The sequence below is a fragment of the Amyelois transitella genome, chromosome 9 (genome assembly GCF_032362555.1).
Source record: "Amyelois transitella isolate CPQ chromosome 9, ilAmyTran1.1, whole genome shotgun sequence".
Lineage (NCBI taxonomy): Eukaryota > Metazoa > Arthropoda > Insecta > Lepidoptera > Pyralidae > Amyelois > Amyelois transitella.
Genome location: NC_083512.1, coordinates 5,473,730 through 5,500,085, shown reverse-complemented (window position 1 = coordinate 5,500,085; position 26,356 = coordinate 5,473,730). Strand labels below are relative to the sequence as shown.

The following is a 26,356-nucleotide window of genomic DNA, read 5'->3' as shown; positions in this document are numbered from 1 at the left end:
TATAAATTGGTTCTGTTCATCTTTCCCTATCGAAGCATAAATAATTCATATAGTAATGAGAAGTTATTGTAGGCAAGAACACGTAAGTATCCTCTGGGATTTTGCCGGGATGTTTAAATTATTTATCGGATGAGCTGCTCTTAATCCAAACATGTTTTTTATAAGTTGATCTGTTGTTACTATGAAAGTAAAGTGGTGTAGTGGGTAGGTAGTATTTTATCATAAAACGTCAAAAATTTTAGGATTTGTAAAAAGTGAACCAATAATCAAATCTTACTGTTTGTTCGTTACCTTTTCACAGTCTTCTACAAATTTAATCAGAATAAAAAAAAGGAAGTACAAATAAATATCAAAGGTAACTTTTCATTTGGAATTTGTAATAAAGGAGTGTTAAACCAAGGGGGATAAAAGTGTTATTCTTAACCACAATCTAAGAAACAAGAAAAACTAAGACTTTCCCAGAGGAGTAGACGGAGAACGTCTTTACAGCTGGCTAAGGGAAAAAGTAGATTCATCTAAATTTCGTGCTAACTCATTCAGGTAGTGTAGGAAAAAAAAAACACATAGTGTATGCTAACTGCTGCTCTTCTCGCGTAAATTGTATAAGGCATGCTTTCTGAAATTTATTTTTAGCCAGCTTGACGTGGCCAACTTCTGAATCCTGTGACTATTGGTTGTGTCTACTCCATAAGGGAGAAGTTGTGCTTTGTTCGTGTATAGTAAATACCCTTTTTATATTTTACCTATCTACATTTACAGTAAAGGTGAGTATAGTGATATCACAAAATATGTGTCCTACAGATAATGTAGGCCAGCGGAAGAATTTGCCAAGGTATTTGCTGACGTTAAGGTTATTAAACAAGTCGCCTTCGTCACGTAAGAATAGTATTAGAAGTTAAATAAAAAACACACCGACTTTTCATGTGCGTGTGCATAGACAAAAAAAATTGTAAAACGAATCTTATGAATAATTAGTAAACTGATTAAATAATTACACACAAGATAATTAATAAGTATAAGTTAAACGAACGAACGAAAAATTGAACAACCTTGTTGTTAAAATACTACTTTTTGAAAAATCCTTCACCTTCTTAATAAGGTCGTGCACATTAATTTGCAGCACCTTCATAAATAAAATACATCAAATTTGATAAAACTACTTAGATCTCAAAAATTTGCTTGCCTAACAGGAAAAAATATTTTTCAAATTAGTTGTCAAAATTACGAAACTTACATTGAGTTTCTTATTTGTTTTGACATGCTTTTTCAAGTTTAAAAGAAATGTTGTCTCCATTTCGCATGTTCAACGCTACATGTATTACCTGTCACAGACATAATTCAATTACATTTTTATGTATTCTTTATTTCTTATGTATATGAAAATTGAACATACCTTTTCTTTAAGACCCTACCTTTGTGGAAATTGAAAATAATAGCGTATGTCATGATTGTACGTTTTTTATCATTTGGCTTCTGATTACTGGATTGCTTTAAATTTCCTACTGGTGAAAAACTTCCACATCGAATTCTTACGTCGCGTGATACATATCTTTTTCATCTTTGCTCGGTAAATCCAAATATCTTAATTCCTGGTATATTTGTTTACACTTTACATACTTCATCCAGCTTTTTGATTTTTGAGGGATCAATACGTTTGAGTGCTTCTAAGTACCAAAATTTTATTAACTTACTAAAAAGTTTTAAAAAAGTGAGTGTGTTAGATGTGCCTATAAATTCCTCTCTCAAAGCGTTCATGGAAAATAATTACATTTCAGTAATTGAGTTGCAATCTCGAAATCAATTTGTTTGGTGGATAATTCAGTTACTTTGCATTTTAACCATAAATTTTAATTTAACGCGGAGGTAAATAGATTTACATTCCCCAAAAGTATAACAATATTTGATTAAATAAAGATGAGATTAAATATCCCTCTGGTGTTTGTCCCGATTGTTTGTTCCCTACGGAGGAGGTCGAGTCGTTTACTCACCACAATCCAGGAGTAAGAGAAGCGACCCGTCTGACCTTCGTAACTCTGTATTATACCTTACTTAGTTTATGGGTAGGATGTGGTTTTTTCATATACATAAGTAGCTGCTTAATAAACAAATCGAACTGGCAATGTACTGTTCTGTTAATATGATCTTGCTATTTACAAATGGTACATATTAAATGATTTATCACGCGAACATGATTATTTGCGCACTTTAGGTACGAGTTAATGCATTTTTAATATTGAAAAATCTCTTCGTATTTATAAGAGAAGCCGCAGATCAGAAACTTAGAGAACTTTGAAAGTCTTCCTTGACTCTACTTAATTAAAATGGAACTTTATCAATACTTTATATAGTGCATGATAAAGAAGGTACATAATATTAGTTATACATTTTTCAGATTACCATAAAGATAATTAGAATCAAATCAATGTACAAAATCCGAATGTGCATAATATATACAATATGATTCATATAATTGTCTGTCTAAAAATAATAAAGGAATTGATGTGTACGCATTGAACCAAAGTTTATTGTGTTTTAAGAGACAATTGCTTTCAAGAACCCATAAATTAAGAAATATATTGATTTTTCATAAATACGGCTATACGGCACATACGGCTGTGTGTCGTGTGGTTCTCAACACTACAACAATAAGATGTCGGAAAAAGCGACATAGGGATAGGCTAAGAAACTTCTCACAAAGTATTATTAAGGATTTAATGGCTTATAAAGAATTCTTTTTTAGGCGATGTGCTAGCAACCTGTCACTATTTGTATCTTATTTCTCACATTAAGCCAAACAGCTGTATTTTGCCTATCAGTCTTTTCAAGACTGTTGGCTCTGTCTTTTCCGCAAGAGATGTAGACGTGACTATATATTTGTATGTATGTATAAGGCTGTGTTATTAGAGAGAAAAAAAAGATTCTAAGAATTAACAGCACATATGTAAATAAAACTTAATTTCCGTTAAGTTGTTAGTTGTATGATGTATTTTTATGAAAAGTAAACTATAGGTACCTTCAGAATATATTTATCACGTTTAAGGCCCAATTCCATTATGACTCTCGTGCGTATTTACATCTGATAAGAAAAAAAATTGGATAATCTAAGAGTGACATACATTACAGATTAAGATTAGAATTGTTTTAGCGTTCGCAATTATAAGCCTACTCTAAATCATCCGATCTGATTTTGAGCCAACATAAAAATTAAAAATTATAAATTAACTTTTGCCCAGAGCTTTGCTCCTCTGAGAATTTTTAAAAGAAAAGCCTTTATTATCTCATTAATGTTTTTGGTTTTTTCCATATCTGTGCCAAATATCATCTAAATTCGCCAGTTGGCTTTTGAATTAATGTGTTATAAACAAAAAATATAAATCAATTTTCTCTTTATATGTTACTTACTATCAATATTGACTTAGCTCCCTATTAAGATCCAATAAATGATTCGCTTAGTTTAGATAAAGAAGATAAGGTGATAAGAAGAAATCAATTTATAAAATCTTCAAAAAATTATAGTTGACTAAATATAGATAAAAATATATATCTACCTTTAAGGAGCATTATGCTTCTAAGAGTAATTTTTAACATATGACTAGTTAAACTACAATTATTTTATTTAAGTTGAAATATTTTATGTTAATTGTTTTGTCAGTTGCTATTTCTGATGAAAGAAACCGGCCTGTTCAAAACATTTGCTTAGCAAATAACAGATACTGATAGTGTTCCGCTCGTGCTACAAACACTTGATAACAATTACTCTTCTCACCTACACGAGACATCGTTAAATTTCTGATACTTCATAAATTAATTTGCAGAAAAACAGTTTAAAAAAACTGGAACTCTAAGTGACACTAAAATAAAACTATTTATATACATCAAGAATAATTCAAACTAAGTAGAAGCGGAAGTGATAAGTGCGTAGGAAAAAGTAGGCGATAAAGCGCAGTGAGGGTGCGCAGTAACTTTAGCGTAGCCCTATAAAGGGATGGGCATAGTCACTCGCCCCATTCACAAGTTCTCAGCTGTCGACGTCACAGGCGTACCTGGTACAGTGAAGAATAGAACTGGATATAGTGAAGTGACACTTAAGTGAGAATTACCCATGATGAGAGCGGTTCTCTGTTTAGTCGTGATTGCCTTGGCCTGTGACGGTATTAGCAGTCTGCTGTTGTCGGTAAGTATGTTAGTTTAAAGTTTGAAAAGTTGTCTGGAAACTAATTTATTGCTGTTTTATGTTCTTCTTAAAGCTGATATTGAAGTGTTTCAATTTATTTTTGCATACTATCAAAACTTTGTTATCGCAATACATACATACGTTATAAAAAATAACTATCTGGGATAGAGAATAAGTGATCAGGTTCAGCTGAATACTTATGTTCACTTCAAAGTTCGGGCCAGCATGGGGGGGACATTTGCTGTTAAATGATTTCGTAAAGTTTTTAGGTCTAACTCACAACAATCTATGGTGTGGGTTATAAAAAGTACAACCTTAATAATTTTAAATCTTCATATTTTTTATTTTTTACGTTCTTACGGATTTTATATAAAAAATCTTTTATTAATAATAAAATATTTTTTATGTAAAATCCAATGGATTTCAAAATTTTGGAGAACATTGCCAAGAGGATGACGAAAAAAACTAATTTCATTTTCGATTATTTTATAGTAAGAACAATGGTCATGTTCTTCTGCAGGCAACTGTACATTATTCAACAATGGTTGGTGAATCTTATCCGAGTATAGGTACGATCTCCTGGAGAGGAACTTGACCGATTTGACCATCTTAAGTTTCTGTTTAGTAAGAATAAGGGGCTACATTTTTCTGAAGGCGACTGTACATAGATTCAGAACACGTATCTATGAAGCTTCTATCCTGAACTCGGGACTAATGACTTGAACGAGCATTTTGACCCTTTATACTAGTATTGAGGGATCCTATTTTGAAGAAAGCTTATGGTATTGAAACTGTAATTAGTTTTGTCGTAAATCGAAAATATTTTAAAGAAGGTATCAAATTATTTATGTTACTTCTCTTTCTCTAGTTAAACCGTTCCGCAGTAATAGCGGCTTGTGAACAACAACAGGCCACAGGTCTCGGGTTCAATCCCTACTCTGGTCGACAACTGGTTTCTGTTAGCATAGCAAATACCACAATGTCATGAGGCGAGTAGAGGAGAATAATACTAAAAATAGTGCACTTGACCCAGGTGACCAAAATGGATTAAGTCAAATCTTTCAAGACGCGCCGGTACCAGGCATGCAACCTCTAAAATATCGTCAAATGTTTATTATAATAAATGTAACTTGAAAAAAAAATATGCTATTTTTTAAACACAAAATTCCTACGGAAACTGTGGATGGTATGGTTTCGCCTTCTAACGTTATAGCGACAAGATTGTTTAATAAATAAATAAAAACCAATTATTTCTGTTCACTGCTAAAATTATTATATCACTTTAAGTGACTATATTTTTAATGGTCAATAAATTGGTTGTTATTTTTAAACCTTCATATGTAATTTATACCCATTATTTTCTCTCTTACGAGAAAAGTCATTAGCGCTGTAGTTTCTGCACACGTTCTTAATTAAACCTTTAATAATAAGGTAGTGTAAGTACTCGATATAATGTGTCTGCCACACGTCGCCTTAAAAAGACCCGTAATGGAGTTTCCTTTTGTTCGTAATCACTTTTACTATTTTTCCCGAAGGAATGCTCATAGAAATAATCCCTTTGTACAAAATCCTATTATCCGGCCCTTTAACGCTCAAAAGCTAAATCAATAAATCAACTTTGTTAGCAATTCGTATGGCTAGAATTGTTTTACTGGGATAAAGTCCGGTCCTCTAACTGTGAGCCTTTTTATCAATTCGAAATTAATAATCTGCTTTAATAATATTTTGTGGTAATTCCAAATTCAATTAGTTCTGATCGTAGCTATGGTAAAATAAAAATCTATGTTTTCAATCTTTTGTCTTATTCCTAGCCTAAATCATCGCCTCAAAAATTATAACCTCGATATGAAGTCATTTGTTGTCTCTGCACATCTTCTCAAGGTTCTATCAAAGACTTTTCTATTAAAGCACATTAGACTGTCAGTTTCGTTTTCTGCTCATTATCTTCTACCAACTCTATTAGCCTAAGTCCGCTCAAACGGCTTAAGAGTTATTACAATAGGGTTTACTGTGAAGTTTTTAATTAAATCCTTGCTTCATACAATGTCCAGTTAACTTAATATTTTTAGCCACTGTTTAAATTCAATAACCAATTTGGAAATATAATGGTCTCAAATATGTTTTTTTTTAACTTTGTCATACGAGCTTGTTAAAAATGTTGCTTGTATACTCATCGGTTATATTCCTCTTGTTTACAAAAATCCTTTTAAGTGGATTTCTTAATCATTCCCTTGTCAAGATTTTACGAAAATCTAGGTGTTGTTTAATATATGTATTAGGGTGGGTCAAAATTTTTTTTTTTAGTTATTAATTTCTAATAGCGTAAATATGTTGAAGTTAGATGTCGATATAAACCCTTTAAAATATTATTGAAATATTTTAAGTGAAACAGCCCGCGCAAAGCAATTGAAGTTTTGAAAAAAAAAAGTTCAAGTACCCACTTTTATACCTTACTAGCGACCCGCCCCGGCTTCGCACGGGTGCAAAATTCGGAAAAAATATACATAAAAACCTTCCTCTTGAATCACTCTACCTGTTACAAAAAACCGCATCAAAATCCGTTGCGTAATTTTAAAGATTTAAGCATACAGACAAACAGACTAAAATAGCGACTTTGTTTTATGCTATATAGTGAAGAGACTCGTTTGACGACGGGTATAGTGTAATATTTTAATAAGTATTCATTGAAATATAAGTTATTTTGTTTTATAAACTGTGTTGTTTGTTAAAAAAAGATTATTTAAGGTAATTACAATTAAGTACATTCACAAGTTTAATGTATCAAAGTGGCTAATTACTTGTGAAACTGTAAATTATAAAATTTTTGTATTAGAACTTGGAAGTTACATTTTTCCACAATGTCAAATAATAGACAATTATACAAGTGCCCTATATTTGGAACTATAGAAGATTTGAAAGAAAATGTATTACCAACATACCAGGATGTCATGCAGAAATTGTAACCCAGAAAGTAGAAAGAGTGTGACAAAAGGCATCAATTCCTGTAATATTGCATACAAGAGTCATTCAGGTCCTGAAATCTTATCATTCCAATTGCAAAAATATTAAATCATTGAAAAGGTTTTCAATTGAGAAAAAAACTGAGTTCTTGCAGCAAAGCGAAATTTTATTTGATTATATGGATGGTAAACATCTGGTCCATCTACTTAGAATAGTCCTATTGGTAAGTTGCTGGATAAGTGTGAAACGCGGCTGTAGTTGAATTTTGAGTCAATAACAGGTCATTTACAAACGCTAAAACCGGATGACTTAAGCACAGGCCAAACCGTTGGTTGACTAAGGCAAACTGGATCTTGCGTCTTTATATTTCTACGCCAATACCATCAACTAATTTGATTATTTTGGCTCAATATATTGTTAAAGTATATTTTATGGTTTAGTCCCAAATAAAGACTCATCTTGCAAAGACAGATCACGGCAACTTTGGAAACTGATTGAAAGTTCGCGATTTTTATCAAGTGCCTTAAAGGCAGTCATAGCTCCTGCTATTCAGCGAAACGCATATATTGCACACCCTGAAAATTTACTATTGGCGATGTTAACAGATGGAGAAAGGCATATAAGAGAACTTGCAGCTAGAAGATTTCTAAAAGCGCGTAATTCACCTACAGCAGGAAAACTGCCACGAACCTTTGGAGTGCCGAAACTTAATTTTGATGCTAAATGTTACATAGATTTAATAAACTGGCAAGAATCCAACTTTGATCCACCTATTCTAAGAAATCAATTGAATGACGAACTTATTCAAATAATAGAGAAATAAGATGACGAAAGGATGTTGTTTATTAGGGTGCTTTGCCATACATAGGCGGTTGAAAGAAGTGTAAAGATAGTGACTGAAGCTGCAATGTCGGCATGTGATAAAAAAACAAGAGACAGCATAATTCATGCAAAACTCCCTTCAAGGAAAGTTATGCCGAAATTCGATAGTAAGCAGGATTTTTTGTATAAAAATAAATTTATTTTTTTCTTAATTTATATCTGTAATTTTTTAAGTTTTTTTGTTTCTAACGTTAATATGTGTCTTTATCTAAATATTTGTTATGTTTAAATAGTATTTTAAGTAATTTCTAATTAAGAACAACGACATTTGTTTATAGGTGTTTTTTTTCTAAAATTTATAATTTTGAAGCGCATGCGCGGGCTGAAGATTTATGATTAATTATCCGTTTTTTAGCTAAAACTACTGTTTTTAATATACTACAACATAAAATTACTATGAGAATTTGATTCATAAACTTTTATTTTTTTCCATACTAGAGTGACCCACCCTAATATGTATGTATTTGATTGTGCGTTGATCGACTACCAAGATCAGTCACCGTATACCTCGCTACACTGTCGAGGAAATTCACAGTGATAAAAGTGATCAACATCGTTCTTAAAAGGCTATTGTATCCCGGTTTCAATGTTTTTTAAACAATGCTGAGCTTTACAAGAAATATCAACCTTTCATCTTTTTTCATAATCTATCCACAAAAATTACTTATGTCTATATAGATGCCTTTAATCTGCATTTTCTTTTTTCAATAAGAGTGATGACACGCATTTTCAGTTTAGTGTGCGAAAGGCTTATTTTCCGCATGTTTCATACAAATAATTTCACGCCTGTCAATATGGATTGTCTCTTACAGTGTGGGTTTAATATAAGTCAATGATGTGGGCACTTTTCAAATTTATTCGTGAACATGTAGCATAAAAATTCAAAATGTGCATTCACATGTAGTTACCTAAAATGAAGATTATTAATAAGAAATGGTGACTTAAAACCTTAACAGCCATAAAATTAATTAATTCTTATATTGTATCTAGTACAATTTAAAAAAATAAAGCTCACTCGCACATTAGTCCAAAAATTTAAGAGTTTTGGTAAAACTATAAAAATTAATGTTGTCATTGCCGTGTAAATGCAATGCCAGAGACCCAGAGAATTATCTTTAATAAAAGTCTTACTTAAAAAGCTCTATTAAAATTTTAATAATTAAAATGTGACGAGTTAGAACTTTAAATTTCATGTAGGCAGTCAAGAAGTTTCTCATAGTCAAGTTATTTAAAAAAGTACAGTACCCTTGATGACATGTGGTTACCGTGGTTTGGACAAAACCATATCACAAAATACGTGACGTTCTTTAAGTTACTTTAGTTAAGGAAAATAATGTACAGTAGGCCACATAGAAAAATATGAGATTTGTAATTATATATACGATTATGATATGTAGGTGGTATTCTTTTTCGAGTGCCCCACTGTACTTACAGCTATACTCAGCAACAGTGAGGGATCCTACTTTATTATGTAGTGATAAAATAATTATGAGGTATGTCATCTGCATGTTTGCGTCACGCACTGCTGTTGACGTTAGCGGATTCATTGATATGTTTGATAAAATATGCCTATACGTTAACAAAACTAGGTACGACCATTAGCGAAAAAAGCAAATGGCATTGTAGGTTTAGAGATCTTTATTTACTCTTACAATGAACAAATACAACTTTTTTCCTGACGTTTCGACCAGGTTGCACCGACCGTGGTCACAGGATGACTCAATACCTATATACATACATATCGTTTACATACATTAATAATCATGCAACGCGGAAGTTTAAAAGTATCCATTTACTCTTATTCTCACTAGCATACGCACGTGGTTATACCAGCGTAAAAAACCCAATGTCCTTCTCCGACCAGGGTTCAGTGGTTATAATATGAGAGACAGATAAACAGACACACAAACAGATTTTGACTTTAAGTAAAAAACTAAACTACTGTATAGAAAAGTAGAAAAACTTAGAGAACCGCTGTAATAGCAGTGTAGTCAATCGAAGGTTTAAAATTAATATACCTATATATGCTCAGTCAGGAAAATAAGGCTACATAATTATCAGTTGTTCAAACATATACTTATCTATTTATATAATCTTTTGTCCCAAAAGTAAATTTATATATAATCAAATAAAGTAACCTGAAATACTTACTTGATCGAGTCGACGATATCATATATATATTATGTGTTTAAAATAACAAGTCTTTACCTTTGATAGACAAACTACATAAGTAATTATACTTAATTAACTCTATTGAAATCTCGATCATTCTTCTGGGTCGTACCTATTGTATTATCAACAAATAAAAATAAGTTATTGTTGTTAATCATTAATTAATTGCGTCCCCAAATAATTATGATGTTCATGGTAGAAATGCTAAGTCCACAAAAGAAAAAGTGTTTAAATCTTAAACAATAATCAAAAGCGAAAATCAAAAACCATAAATTATGAAAAGAAAAAATCAGCGTACATTAAAAAAATACATCTGAAAAAAAATAAACAAAAGTGTTAAGTGTGTTTCTCAAGCTATGTAAAATATATAAGGCTTAAGAAAAAGAGTTGAGACCTTCATTAAAAATGAAACATAGTTTCGAAACATCGACTACAAAGTTAAACGTACAAGTAAACTGCAGACCTCGTTGAAAGTTAATCGAAAGAAACTTGTTCGACCCAGTACAATGTGAAAGCGAAAATCAGAAACAACTAAATAACCATTTCTTGTTTGAAATAACTTCGACGTTAAAATAAAATGAGATTTAATAGGTAGGCTTCTTTGTGTATGATGGTTTTAAAAGGAAACTTCTTTATGTGTTTATAGGTACTTTTGAAAGAGAGATTTTGGTCTTCAAATTTTAATTCAGTATGAATAAAAATTACGGCTAAAAAAGGGAAGCACACAATTCCATCATTAAGCTATTCAGAGAAAGAAAGCAGCCTTTCAGTCTTTTTGAGACAACAGTCTCTGTCTAGTCCGTGCGGGATTACTGGATAGACAAAGCCGATAGTTTCGAAAAGATAAAAAAGGCCAGCTAGATGGCTACAATGTAATTGAATGAATTATTTAAATATTTGGGGATTATTAGAATGAATTAAATTTTCATTACATAACAGTAACAAAGCACCTACTAAAATTAAAATATCCTTATAATAAACGATCAGAATTGTTCTATTTCCTGTCATGTCAGCGAAGTAAATTACTCCTACAGACTCGCCTAGAGCACTGTTGGCAAATTTATTCCTCATTTCCGAACTGCTTGGTTTACACAAAATAAGACACTGTCATCAAAACTGTACTGTTTACGTGCCTACGAATTGAAATGTTTAAATGAAATAAAGCCTAGATTATTTTTGATCTATTATTGCTGAGAAATATTGTTTGAATTGTCATTCACAAAAATAGAACCATTATGACATTGAATATGAATATGGATGAAACATAGGGTTTTTGAGTTTAACAAGACATTTTTTCACAAAAAAACAAACACGTTTTTTACCGTATGGAGTAGTCAAAGCCAATTCTGAAATGAACTGCAGGCCGCATTTAGCTGAACAGATTGAATAAGATTTAAAGTTTTTGATACTCTTTTTATCCATAATACCGAAAGAAGAAATTTTTTGTATTATGGCTTTGTACATTATTAACACTAACAATAAAAATCACAATCTAATCTCACAAAGTATCTTGGTTTGTGTGATACTCACGTACTAACCAGTGTGGGATCCTTACATTTAAAATCACTCAAGTGTCGGAGTTTATCTTTGGATTACTGTCATTAAGTGGACCTCCGCTTTTGTAGAAGCTTCAACTTGGGATTTACCAAGAACATTCAGTATATACCAAAATTAAAACTTATAAATATAGTAGAGTTCGCCTGCAACTCCGCCCATCACACGGAGATGAAACTCTTAGTGCACCAACAGGCTTTGTGGAAACTATATTCCAAATATTAAATATATAAACCCAGGGATTTCGGCTTTGTATTGATACTCATTAAGTCAGTGAAGTTACCAATTTTATAGATAATATAAAAGATTCATCATGATCAGAAAAAAAAGATTATTATTATAAAACAAAACTCCTAGTTATAGTTTCGGTTACATCCTCACCACTCTGGAAAGGAGCCCGGGATATGCCCTTGACCATGGATCCTAGATTGGGTGAGTTAGGATTTTACACAAAGCGATCCGTATTAGATCATATGGTTATCCAGTTGCCTAAACAAGCAGGTTTCTTTACGATGTTTTCCCTTAACGTGAGAGCATCGGTTTGTATTCAAAATATTTTGAAAATATCTCTTATATCAATTACTTCATTTATTCCTTTAAAAGTTAATAAGTATATTCAAAATCAGCAAACATTATACGTTAGCGACATAAATTACCCAGTCAGTAAGGTTCTTTAGGCCCATACCAGATGTAATGTCCGAAGTTATAATTCGAATGAGTTATTTGCTATTAGCAAATAATTAGTATGTAATTGCATTTATGTTTGTATTTGTTTAATCAATTGGCCAAAACCTAATTCTGGCATAAGACTTTTTTTCTTAATGAAAAGGCTGACTTTAAACCAGTTCTGTTTATTCAAATAAACAAATGTGCCTTAGGATAACTTACTGAACAAAATTGGCGGTTGTTAAAAATTGTATTACTAATTTTGTAAATACCAACGTAAGAACATTGAAAAAAATTGCTTGCAGGGCAGGGAGTATGGTAGACTTAGAAATACAGCACCAGCTATCTCCTGGTACTCAAGAATAAGGCGCTTGTCACGACCGACACATCGGATCATTGATCCCACAGAAGGTACGTATCATTTATTTTTGCTACGATATTATAAGACATATGTACTGGGCCATGTGGTTAACGGTATTTTAAAAAAGGATAGCTTCCATGCTAGTCTGGTAGTGAAGTTAAAACATACTGTGTGCCAGCTACTTCTTTTACTAAGCTTATAAGCTCGGGTTTCTTTTATTAGACGATAGGAAAGCAACATTTTAAAAATTTATCATTAACTATACAGCTGAACGTGGCCTTTCAGTCTTTTTAATACTGTTGGACCCGTAATGGATAAATATGTGATTAAACATACATATATATGTACAATAACACTAGATAAACTGACCTATTTATTGCATTTGTTGAAGGGTTGGCAAACTTAATTAGCGGACCTTTAAACAAAATGATGTTACCCGAAAACGAAAACAAATGACTACACTGTCAGCTCTAATAAAAAAAGGTTACACAAGCGTGTGATGTCTGTGGTCTAATTATTTTAGGTAACCTTTTATAAGGAGTAATGTGTTAACCACCTTTTTATTCCCACGAAAATTGTATAATTGTGTAATAAAATAACGTGTCTTTATTAAATTTTGAATTCATAAAAGCGTAATATATTTGGTGAGAGTGAACTTTCAAGAGATGGATATCTTGCATGAAGGATTATATGGATGTTTTAGGATTAGGAGAATGTATATTGAGTTTTTAACAGAGAGATATGATAATAGCAATACAAGGCACTGACTTTGTTTACGAGTACTGTTAGTGAGAAAAAGTCAAGGAAAAATGTCCATGAAAAGCATAATCAAAACAAAACACATATGATTTGATGATTATATCTGTAAAATAAGGTAGTGCGCTTGTCTGTGTCGTTCAAGATTCCGGGTTCGAATCCTGGCCAAGGAATAATGAAACACTTACTTTTTCTGAGTGGCCTGTTCATGGATGTTAGTATTTTATAACATAAGACTCAACTAGATAAATAATAAGCTGAGAAAATTAAATACCTAACGGAATAAGTTTAATATTTCCCACATATTTTTATTTAATTCTCACAGTAATTAATGTTTGTTGCAGATTGTTTTCTAGTGACGTCGGAGGAAGGGGAGTTATTCTTCAAGTCTCCATCGGATGAGCCTTCCGTTTGCGGGATATACATGATAGCGGAGCCAGACAAGCGGATCCAGGTGACATTCAACTACCTTGATGTGCCGTGCGACAATGGGGGTCTTGTTGCGGTAAATTGATTATTTTACTTTTCTAGAATAAAGATATCTCAACTATTGGTAACTCCTACTAAGTGGCTGATTGCCCAAACAAGCCTAAATGTACTCCATATCTTCTGAGTAGTAGAATTATTTACGTACATTATACATATAGTCACGTCTATATCTCTCACGTGGGTAAACTGACCCTACAGTTTTAAAAAAGGCCACATACAGCTGTGTGGCTGAATGATGGAAATGTGATTGAAATAGTGACAGTTCCCAGTTTATTAGCCTTTCCCTTAGTCGCCTTTTACGACACCCAGATGGGAAGATATAGAGTTAAAGTTGATAGAGTAGAATTATATATTTAAACTAAATGTACGTAAAATTCTAAACAGGTGGACTTAATTGATTTTCAATTGCTTTGAATCAGATCTTCGTATAATTTTAAAGTTTAGGTTTGGTAATGTTACTTGCAATAATAGATTTATAATCATTGTACTTTTATTATTAAGTATAGGTAAGTATTTTTTATTATTAACAATCTATTTCACTACTAAATAAATCCACAATGACTCTACAATTAGGTCTGTTTAAGACATTTATTGACTTCAAAATTTTTATTTATTATCTTCATTATATTAGCAAGTGTGAAATGCCAAGTGTGCTTAATTAACCTTTACTTTTCATAAAGATTTTAAAGTCTATATTATTTCAGATATAAAAATAATTCAGTTTAAATTTTTCTATTCGAACGACGTGTCTTAATAGGCATCGTGTCGTCTAAAAACGTTTTTTCACAGACTTCCCACTTATTTTTCAATAAAAACATTCAGCCTGAATCATTCATTTAATTTAATTTTATTAAAAATGTTTACAGATGTCGTGTACTAGAAAATTCGTAAAAATGTTCAAGTTTAGTTTAAAATGTTTAAGATCTTTTTTATAGTGACTAAAAGTTTCAAAATTTATACCCGTTATTATTTTACGCAAAAATTTTGGCCGTGATGTTTAATAGTTACAAAGTATGTCGAACATAAAATGAGCATTATTTTTCCGACGCGGCAACTTTTTTACTATTTTATATTAAAATAAAAATTTTGTTAAATATAATCACAAATGCCTTATAACTAGTATTTGTAGCACGAGTTAGAGATGTTTAACTCAGGATAGATTCATTAAAATCATATCAGTGAATTAACATGAATGATGCAAATCAATCCCACGAATACCTTCATCTTTAAATTCTCTTTTTGTGTATCTTTTACTTGTTGATTCTTGTAATATAAATCTTTGTAGCGGTGATCCTTTTTTTGGTGATTTCATTGGTTATTTCTTTGTCACCTGAAAGATTAAGTGGTCTATGTTTTCGTCATAGATTTACTTTGCGCATCTCTAGCGCAAATTCCATCGATAATTACCTTTGCTTTAATATTTCTCTTCTATTATTGCACTTTTGTATAGGAGTCGTAGTTAAATATTAAAGGTAAGCCAGGTATAAATACATAAAATCACGCCTCTTTCTCGGAGCGGTAGGCAGAGGCTACGTCTTTCCACTTGCCACGATCCCTGCACACTTATTTCGCTTCATCCACATTCAAAACTCTTTTCATGCAAGCTCGGTTTCGGGTACTCCTTCGGTATATTGCTCAAGCAATATTAGTCACCAATTCTTCGTAGCAAAGTTGTCACGTACCTCTACGTGCAATAAAAAGGCACAAGGCACTCTGGATCCTTTACGCATATTGAATTCTTCTTGATGAAAAGTATTATTAACTCCAATATTTGCAATTAAGTTCAGAAATGTATAAATAAAAGACAACTTAAAAGAAAGTAGAAAATAATATCGTATTCCTTCTATTTGTGTGAAATGAGGCTTAAATTGAACCTAAAATGATTGATATTATTATAAACGAGTAACATAAAGAATTCTTGCGTTGACTTAATAAGTGAGCAAAAGCTTACTTATAAAAAAGGATAACATATAACCCAAACAATTACTTAATATTCTACTTAAATCTTAGTTTACTAAACCTCAAACAAATTATATTTTAATTTTGGGATTAACGTTAGCCAAAAGCCAGGATGCTAAGATCGTAAATTCAAACTTTCTACGCGAAATCCCCAATTAAGGCTAATTAATGAAACAAACTTTGACATTAATGATGTAAATTTCGATCCAGTTGCTTATTATTGAACATACACGTAAACTAAACCAAATATGTTAAATAATAAGTAATCAGCGTAATGCGATTCTCTAGCGGTGAGGAAAACCTTACCTATTGAGTCAATTTGTAAACAGCTGAACGTGGCCTATCAGTCTTTTCAAGACTATTGGCTCTGTCTACCCCGCAAGATATAAGGACGTGATTATATGTATGTATATAAATATTATTTTCTATTTCCAAGTTCACGGAGGTCAGACTGTACTGTCATAGGAGGCTACTACTGTCTGACCTCCGCATTCACTTGACCGTTTGTCTTCTTGATACATACGTATAATCAGGTCTATTTTCCCTACAGGGTAGACAGAGCCAACAGTCTGAAAAATACTGATAGGCCACGCACAGCTGTTTAGCTGTTGGTTTGCCTCCTTGATCATAATCATAATGCGAACCCTAGGAACTCTTGCAAAAGAAAGCGTAATGGAGACAAATCCTAGGATGCCGATAATAAATTAAAACGCGAAATTTAATAATGACGTAATATTATGGACAATAAAACCGACATATGAAGGTTTACGCATTAAATCACACCCACAGTTACTACGATCTCTACATACGATTTGTAAGATTTATTGAAGCATTTGAAAATAAGAGTATACAATTTTTAGGTATAAGTACCTACATTAAAAGTACATAACAAATTCACAGTAATTTGTTAGTAAAGGAAGAACTTTACTCAAACTAAAATACAATTGCATTACAAAGTTGTGTTAATGAAAATAAATAAAATAAATCACTTAAGAATTGAAGACTTGAAGATTATCACACAGAAACACACTTTATGTTTGAAATGATTCAAAAATAATACATTTATGTACAGAAAAATAAACTATACAGTTTATATACACGTAACGTTCCAGTCAAAGTCAATGAGCTTTAGCTCAGTCTTACCCATAAAAAATGAAGATTTGTTATGAAGGCAATTGTTTATAGCACCTTACACTATGCCTTAGATAAATAATTAGTAGGATTACATTTAATTAACGATTTGCGATCAACCTAATGTCATCTTCCCAAAAGTTTGTACACCAAAATCAATTGAAAACGTCCAAAAACCAATGCCACAATCTATTAGCCTAAAAGCTTGTGTGTAGAGGCAGTAAAAAGGGTAAACACGAGTCTATAAGACCCCGAGTAATATCAGTTGTGGCATCATCCGGAGTGGATGGTGGCAGAACATGACTTACTTTTTATCAAATTTATCAACCGACTGGTAGCTGTTTGACTTACAAGTTCTTTTTATGTTCGTTTATATGCAAACATCATAACGTAAACATCCTTAAAACACCACCAAATACTAAAACTGTATGCCTTAATGACAGAATTTAGAATCTGAGATAAAAAAGATTACTATATTTCAAGATTCTAAACCTTTTTTCTTTTTAATTAAACAAGCTGCGCGGAAAGTGAAGCAGCTTGTACATAATATGTTTTTTCATAAAACAAATCTAAGACCTAACCTACAAATAAACCTAAGATAAATATAGCAAATTTATTTGAGGTTTTTGTTTCATAGTTATTTATCATCATTCTCTTTCATCCTTGCAAGTTCCTCGTATCACCTTTACATAAAGGCTCTTGGTCTTCTTTCTAACTTCCTAAATCTCTCCTTCCTAAGCTTTCTAACTAACAGAACAGAAAGGACGAGAAAAAGTGTGATCATCGTAGATAAAGCAAAAAATAATGAACAAATCTAGTGACTGGAAAGATTAAAATTGTATGTTTATCAGGTAACATAATATAATAAATTAATTTCCGTAAAATATATGAACATTCTCTGAATATTAACATGAACAACTTAAGTCTGCGTAAATATATAATAGTAATTATTTGTTATATCACCTGGACTCAGTTACATGATATACCTCAATAAAACTTCCTTAATCATATTCTATGAAAGAACAAGAACCTATCGTTGTAATTTACGTGCTTGCTGTAATAAACCCTCGTTACATAAGGAATCAAGTTGTAGGTGCTCGTTAGCTTGTTATGAGTTTGTTGGGTTTAAATTTCAGTCGTCTCAGATGTTAACACGTCCTAATTTAAAATTTTGCCTATCTACATCTTATTTTAGGGTTTAATGAAAACAATGTCATAATTATGTAATTTTTTGAGTCTTTGATCAACTCAAAATCATACCCTTTCCATCCCACCTTGAAAAGGGTAAATTTAAGGTTCGAATTCTGAAACTAAGAAAATTTGTATAAGCTTAAGTTTATCAAAGTATCATCTAATTGAAGCAAGACTATAAATATGTATATATGATATGGGACAAATTACACAGATTGAGCTAGCGTGAAAATGAGTTCCTAAACTTGTTCTTTGATATAGATGGAAAAAGGTTTTTCATGCGTACGTGTATTTTGAATTAAAAATGACTATCTACCTCATAAAGGATAAAAATGTTATTTACGTATATATTAAACGGATAAATTGTTACAGTGGATTGACGGCTGGGAACTGAACGGGCAAGTTTGGCCAGCAGACGCCTGGGACGACGACAGGGTAATAGAGTCTTGTGACCGCAGACCCCAGAGGAAACTGGTGTCTCGACAGAACGCAGCTCTAATCCAGTATCGAGTGCCCGCCCAGGGAAAAGGCTTTGCTGTTACTATACGCCATTTGAAGAACGCTAGACGTGAGTATACTCTTAATAAGATTTTTCTTCTTCATAGTACTGACATTTGTTCGTAATGCGTCTCTCATGTGGAGGAGTCCCATCTAGGACTACGATCCATATGGTTGAGTCAAAGCTTTCGTCGTATTAAAAAGGGCCGAAAACTAACCCATAATAATAACATTATTGCGATAGTCTGTCTTTTAATAAAAGTCTAAAATTTTCACAGACATGAGAAAGCGGTAACTTTCGTTAAGTGAGGGTAGAGCTGCGATGGAAATGCTAGTCGCAAATTCATAATTAATTTGATTTTAGTAGACAAACGTGGCCATAATTTCAATCGACGTGGAAACATATTAGTATAGAGTTTGGTTTGGTACCAACAATAAAGTACGTAATTTTAGAAACTCTCGTGGGATCCAAGTAAAAGCTCTTTTTCATGACTATTTCTGAAGGATCACAAAAGTGCACCCCGGAATTTGAAGTACCGGGGAATACATTATAATGGGAGAGGGAGTTTGTTTAGGATCTTGGACAAAATCGCAAGCCTTATTTGATTCCTTCCCGTCATATTTCTGGACGGCCCCCATAAATTTCTATATTGACTGGCGGAAGGCCGTCCGCATACATTTTGTTACAAACAGACATGACGCAGAAAGCATTCTGATGTCATTTTGTATAAATGTTAGTGAAGAATCTTTTGCAAAATTATTTAAGTACCCAAAACAGAGATGACATGATATCATTCTGATTTGGGTACTTGAATAAATCGAGGGTCAAAAATACGTGAATAGGCTCCTTAATTATTAGTTTGCAATAACTTTTTTTGCCAATCTTTAATATTTATGAAATTTTATAGGATCAGGCGAGGCTTGCTCAGTATTATGCAAATAAATAAAGACAATTCAAACCGTTCTTAAAAAAGTTAGTAGGTTAAACTATAGATCAGTCACATTACAGGCCTATCCATAGACTTTTGAACCGGCATGTATTAGTACACTATAAATTATACGTAATAGCATTATTGGATAGATGGGTCATACCGATCGTTGACCCCAGGAAGCTAGTGTCATAGATAAGAGTAGCTAATGTCATGTCATTCACGGTGAATCTCCGCTCTCATCCCGCTCAGGGCTAAGTACCCTCTCGGAAAAAGGCATCTTTGCAACTTGAAGATAGCTACCCATAGGAATTTTCACGACTTTAGTTACGTGCTTATATTATTTCAATCAAATTTGACCGCAATATTACAGAACTTTAACAAGATTTTAACACTAGCGTATGCCTGCGACTCTGCTGGCGTAAAGCGAAAACTCCCATGAATTTCCCTTTTCGTGGAAATTCTGTTAAGTCTCCTGACGTCATAAGGAATCTACCCGTCAAATTTCAAATCCTTAGGCCCAACAGTATGAGCTATGCGTTGATCAGTCAGTCTATCTACTCGTATAATTACCTACCTAAATGAAACAGTCTATTAAATAAGTAATTTTCAAACAAATTCCATTCAAGAATAGTCATTATGCTCGCTGGACCGTCCTTTACTTGACATTTTATGTTTTTTAAATACGATATAAAAGGCTTTCGGAGTAAAAGTCAAGGTGAAATTCTTTTGCCTTCGGATTTGATAACAATTTCCTAAATTTATAAAATCAAAAGATTTATATAAAATATTTAGCTAAGAAATATAAATTACCCTGTAAAAAGATGATATTTTAAGAATTAGTACCTACTAGATTTTCAATTAAGTTAGGGTAAATTAATTTTAATCCTTTTGAACACAATATCAGAATTTTTCCTTTTGATATTAACAAAAATTTTCAACTTACAGATGCAATATAATATAAATAGATACTAGATATTTATATAACATTGTTTTTCAGTTATATGATACTTATAAATAAATCATCGTAAATATTTATTTTCGTTTTTGATGTGACTCTCTATCTACAAAATCAAGATTTATTTTGGTCGTGCCCCATGAGCATTAAAGGAAATCTCGTAGTTTGTTCACGATACACACATACATGGTAATGTTTAGATACTAATACGCAATCATAAATCTTCAGATTACTATTTTACTTCTCAAAATTGATAGATTAATTTAAAATTTAATTCCGTAGCCTGTAACGTGATGTTGTTTGGAGCTGAAGGCGTGTATACACTGCGAAACCACGGTGAAACCAGCAACTGTTCCGTAATTGGGGTGTCCCCAGCCGTCGTCCGTATTATAGACCTGAATGTGGGCCAGGCTGTGAAGAACCGCAACCCGCTGGAAATCGAGACTGGGACGATCCATCACGTATGTTTCCTTCACTTTGTTGTAGTACCTAAAATGTTTTTAGTACTTAAAATTAAATTAAACGTGGGCCAGGCTGCGCTTACTTATCACTTTTTAGTCTAAGTCACTCACTTCTTAGTAATTCCTTATGTTTAAGCAATTTTCTCATGTTAGTCTTAGCAATTAGAAATAGATTTATGTATTTTCAAAATAAGATGCAAGGTATAGCTTGTTCTTTTTTTCTTGATATCATTATACCCAATTTTTTTATCAGTTTTTTTGGATTCACGGCTGAGAGTGGGCTACTATTATTGATTATGTTAATATAATAATTAAAAACATGAATTTTTGGAAGATCAGTTCATCTTTTATAGAAATTCAAACAAAAATTCATCAAAAGTAGCTTATCCTTTGATGTTTTTTATATTGCCGTTTTTTTGTTGTGACTCAATTTTGATGGATAATCTCCAAATTATACGAGTAGCTTGGTAAGACGTGCTTTCTGTCACGAAATAAAACCTAACTTTTACTGTTATTGTCTGTATTGCGTTGTTATAAAAGTTTATGACATACATATCACGTCTATATCCCTTTCGGAGAAAACAGTACAAACTCTCTTCTCGAAGAGACTAAAAGACCAAGTTCAGCTATATAGCTTCATGATGGATTTGAGATTGAAAAAGTAAGAGATTATTATAAGAAAATAATGACAATTATAAAATTAATAATAGTTGGTGATTTTACGTCTTATATGCACTTATCAAATTTTCTAAATTTCCGTATGGTTCCCGGCACCAATGTAAAAAAGAATAGGACCACTTTGTCTTTTCTTCATGGATGTCTAAAAGAAGTCGTAGACAGAGCCAACAGTCTTGAAAAGACCGAAAGGCGTCGTTCAGCTGTGTGGCTTTATAATGTAATTTAGATTCAAATAGCACCAGGTTGATAGCCCATCGCCCTTTATCATCTTAATTAAATGGCTTTACCACTGCCAATAGCTAAACTTACCTTACGAAGCAACAGAAAACTAAAGAAAAAAAAATTGTGCTTCTTGCGATCACCCGTCAAAGTTAAAACTAGCAAAGTTTACCATTTGTTTGTGCAGTGTACAAAACGAGGCTTGCCTGATTACGTGGAAATTGGCGGCGCCAGCGGGTTGGACCACACGAAAATGGAAGTACTGGACACTGTGTGCGGACTTGACTCTAATGAAGGTAATATAAACATAGTTCTACATCCAAAGGATCTATCTATGTACTCGTATTTCTTAAAAAAATATAAAGATTCAATTTGAAGGAGTTGACGATATTGAAATGATTTTAAACATCGATCCCACACCCACTCTTAAAATAAAGCAAATTTTAAATAATTGCTTTTAAAAACATTCAGAGCTTTAATATACTTGAATCTATAAAATTTGAGTAGTAAGTGAAAAGACCAACGATAATTATTGTATTCCAAATCATAGACAATATTTCAAACGTAAGGGACACGATTATTTATTTAACTCCGCTACTTTTAATTCCTGGCATCAAATTTCAGGCTTCATTTAATACATAACGCAGTCCTAAATGGATTTTGGTGTCGTTTTAACTCAACTTGCTTTCAATATGAAACACATCAAATATTAATATCTTGGCGTACTGTTTCGCTAAAGGAATGAGAACTCATGTTTAAACATGGCGATCTGTCGCAAAGTTAATGATAATAACTGTATTTAGATTCTAGACGGCGTGTTTCATAAAGTTCAGCGGTTGTACGAATATTCATTGTATGAGGTAATCATACAGATTGTATCTTATTTGGTAGCAATATATGTAATATGCCAGTATTATACTACTTACTAATCTGGTCTGTAACAATTAAAATATACTTTACACGAATTTATTATGCGATCTTAAAAATGCCATGAAGAAACTTGATAAGAGAATATGTACTATAATTAAGTACCTACTATAATAGCGCTATTTCTAATTTATAAAAAATATTAAATAACAAACGTCAAAACACATCTCACTAATTACGACAGTTAGTAAAATTATTACGTCAATGGATTAGTGGAGACTGAAGACAAGTTGGACCTAATGAGAATGATCCCGAAGTTGGAGCCCAATTAACACGACTTCAAATAATTTCCCTGAAAATTCTAGAGATTCAAGTTTGTGTATTCATTTCCAATTCGATTAAAACTAGTCTTCAAATTTATTAAATTAACTCAGTTCAAAGAACTGTTGAGAAATTTCTACGTTGAACGGTAAAATACTTACATTTAATCAAATAGTCAATTTAAATAACTATTTCACACATACGAATCAAATGTTAGAGTGCGGAAATTATAGATGAAATTATAATTTTTTTTATTTGGGACTATATTGCGTCCCGATGTAGTGATGTTATTACTTGTCTAATAAGATTTAGTTACCTACGTAAAAAAATGTTATTAATATTAGTACAACCTTAGCACCTTAAATGAAAATAAAAATAAATTACTCATTTTTCCGAGTCTCGTTCTTGTTGTTATACTGAAAAATTCGTATGCCATATTTCGTCAAAATCACTTCTATCTAAATTGTATACTAGGTATAGGTACTTTTTTCGAACAACCACGTATGTAGTAGGATTTAAATATAGAGTATCACATTTTTTCTTACCAGGTCGGCGCCCTGCTTTCATTGCATGTGAAGATACCGTGGCGAGGCTAATCTCAAGTGGGAGATTCTATAACTCGGTCACCCTGGCATTCGCACCCCTACCCTTGGAGGATATTGAGCATGCTGATTTGATTTGTGGAATGAACGACTTGTAAATTGACTACACGCCAGTTCTTTGAAAGCAATGTTTGTATAGCTTTTACGCCATCTTAAAATGTTTTATCGATTTTTGATGCAGAGGTGTTGTTAAAATTGTTTTTTGAAAAGGGAGTTTTATTCTTATTATCCATGGTTTAAAATTGATTGCCATAATTTTTGTTTTTTTAATTTTGACGGCTAAATTAGCAGTTTTTATTTTGTAAGTAAACAGTAAGGAATATTTGAATAAATTATTGTTATAAGTATTTTATGATAATTATGTTACTCTGAGTAAATTCTTCATAAAGATATATTAAAATGGTCAATGTGTAGTAAACTTTATATCAAAATATTTCATGATGTGTGTAATAAATACAATATAAGATGATTATGTATTACATCCAGTATTAATATGTCAACAATTAGGAAATATAGCGATAAGTTGTGTCGTCAATATTTTAATCTAGTCATAAACGAAGGCAAAAAAACGTTAGATAAAGTCTAACATCTGTCAATAAATTTAAATAACTATTTACTTGTATTTTTTTTTGTTTTGCTAAAGCTTTATGAACTAATTGCCATGTTCAAAAAAGGGACACCGCCTTCTACAGATACCCACATTACGGCTTGCAGTTAAGGTTTTTTAACAGATTAACAAACCCCTCATTTAAAAAAGCTTCTCTTTTTATAATAATTTATTTATCAATGCAGATGTTAAAATATTGCAACTAAAACAACTGGGTGTAAGAAGATAAAGACAAATTTTGACATGTAAGTATTATACCTATGTTTCTAAGAAAGTGTAGAGAACATCCATACGACATGAACGAGAAATAACAAACCTGCAGGCAACTGGATATATGTATATATATATTCTGTAACATTGGTTCAATACAACTTAGATCCACCTGAAAAGGTAAAATTCTGACTCACCCAAACTTTAATCGTGGTCATAGGGTATCTACTCTTCAGATAGAAATTAAACTTGGACATAAGTCACGAGGAATATTTTAACTCTCTCAACTCATTTATTTAAGTTCCATAACGAGGGATTTGAAGAATTAGATTAGACATTCCTCATTATTTTGAAGAAATCTCAAAATTTTAGATTTGAAAATAGATTTACCTTAAGTACGTATAAATTTCTGCTTGGATATAAAATACTCTAGCTCATGTATATTTCCATTTCTAGATCAAGATAAATCATGTACGATTAAGAGTATTTGCACAGTTTACTTCTTCCAAAAAAATGTTTTTGGCGAAAAAAAAAATACAAAAATAAATGAAACATCAATTTTTACTTAAATTTTATTGAGTTATTCTTGGATAGAGACAATAATTAAATATTCAAAGCAAATTATCACAACTATTGCCTAAACTTATTCAGTTAATAATATTTGTTTTCTCTACATTAAAATAAATCTTCGTGCACCTGTACAAACGAACTTATATAACTTCAAAATCCTAATGAACATTTAGTGTAGTTATCCGACGCAATACATAATAATTTCAAGAATATAACTTACAAGGTATAATGGTAGGTAATATAACGCTTTGTTTGAGATTAATAAAAAATATGCAGCATTAGTTACGGTCATACAAACACGTATTCGTAGTCAATAGTCACAAGACTCGAAAGCCACGATTGGCTGTATAATTAAGATTAGTGACAAATTGGTAGCCCGTCGTCTAAATAAATAAAATGCCACGAATATATAACTTTCCCTTGAATGACTTATACAGCCGGTGTGGGTAGAACAGCAGCTGGAACATACTAGGATATTTTTCCATACTAGATGAAGGTTCAATAATATCTTCAAATTTTCAGTTTCGATCTGATTATCATCGGTATTTCCTTATATAAATATGAAAAAAAATTATGATTTTGTAATGGCGTTGAGCTAAAACTTAGCTAGATTAATAAGAAGTTACGCAAAAATCAGAAAAAATACATCACAAACAATGCGGGAATCATTAAGTATTTAAGTAATGATAAAAATTGGAAACAACAACTTATTAAGAAAATTTTGTAAGCAAATTTGACGCGTGATGAAACAAAATTTGATATCAAAAGCAATACGAATGTGTCTACATACATACACAGAATACAAAATACTACCACTGTCTAGACTTTAGCCAAAATGTGGTCAATATTACCTACAATGCGTTATTAGTAATTTTCATTATTATTTTTCCCAAACCTAATATTAACTTTTGTGATTCTTATGTCATTGTAAAAACCACACATTTATAATTGGTACTAGCATATGTGGCTGTGTGTAAGATCAAGCTAAAATGACGTTGTTAACGAAAAATAAATAATTGGTGTTTTATGTTTAATTATCTATTACTTACTACAAAGACGAGTTTATAACATGACGATTTAAGCTTCAGTCTAGATCAGCGTAGAATTAAAAATATTACAAGTAACAGATATTGTCAATGT

The 26,356-nt window shown here is 31.9% G+C and overlaps 1 protein-coding gene across 1 annotated transcript; it reads left to right on the top strand.

Annotated features, from left to right (window-relative positions):
- The first annotated feature begins 3,757 nt into the window (after positions 1-3,757).
- On the top strand, positions 3,758-24,418 carry LOC106134672 (corticotropin-releasing factor-binding protein). Its single transcript, XM_013334772.2, has 7 exons — positions 3,758-4,174; positions 12,715-12,820; positions 13,871-14,031; positions 18,669-18,864; positions 20,964-21,142; positions 22,227-22,335; positions 23,776-24,418. The coding sequence occupies exons 1-7, from the start codon at positions 4,103-4,105 to the stop codon at positions 23,925-23,927; spliced, it is 975 nt and encodes a 324-aa protein (XP_013190226.2). The 5' UTR covers positions 3,758-4,102; the 3' UTR covers positions 23,928-24,418.
- The last annotated feature ends 1,938 nt before the right edge of the window (positions 24,419-26,356 follow it).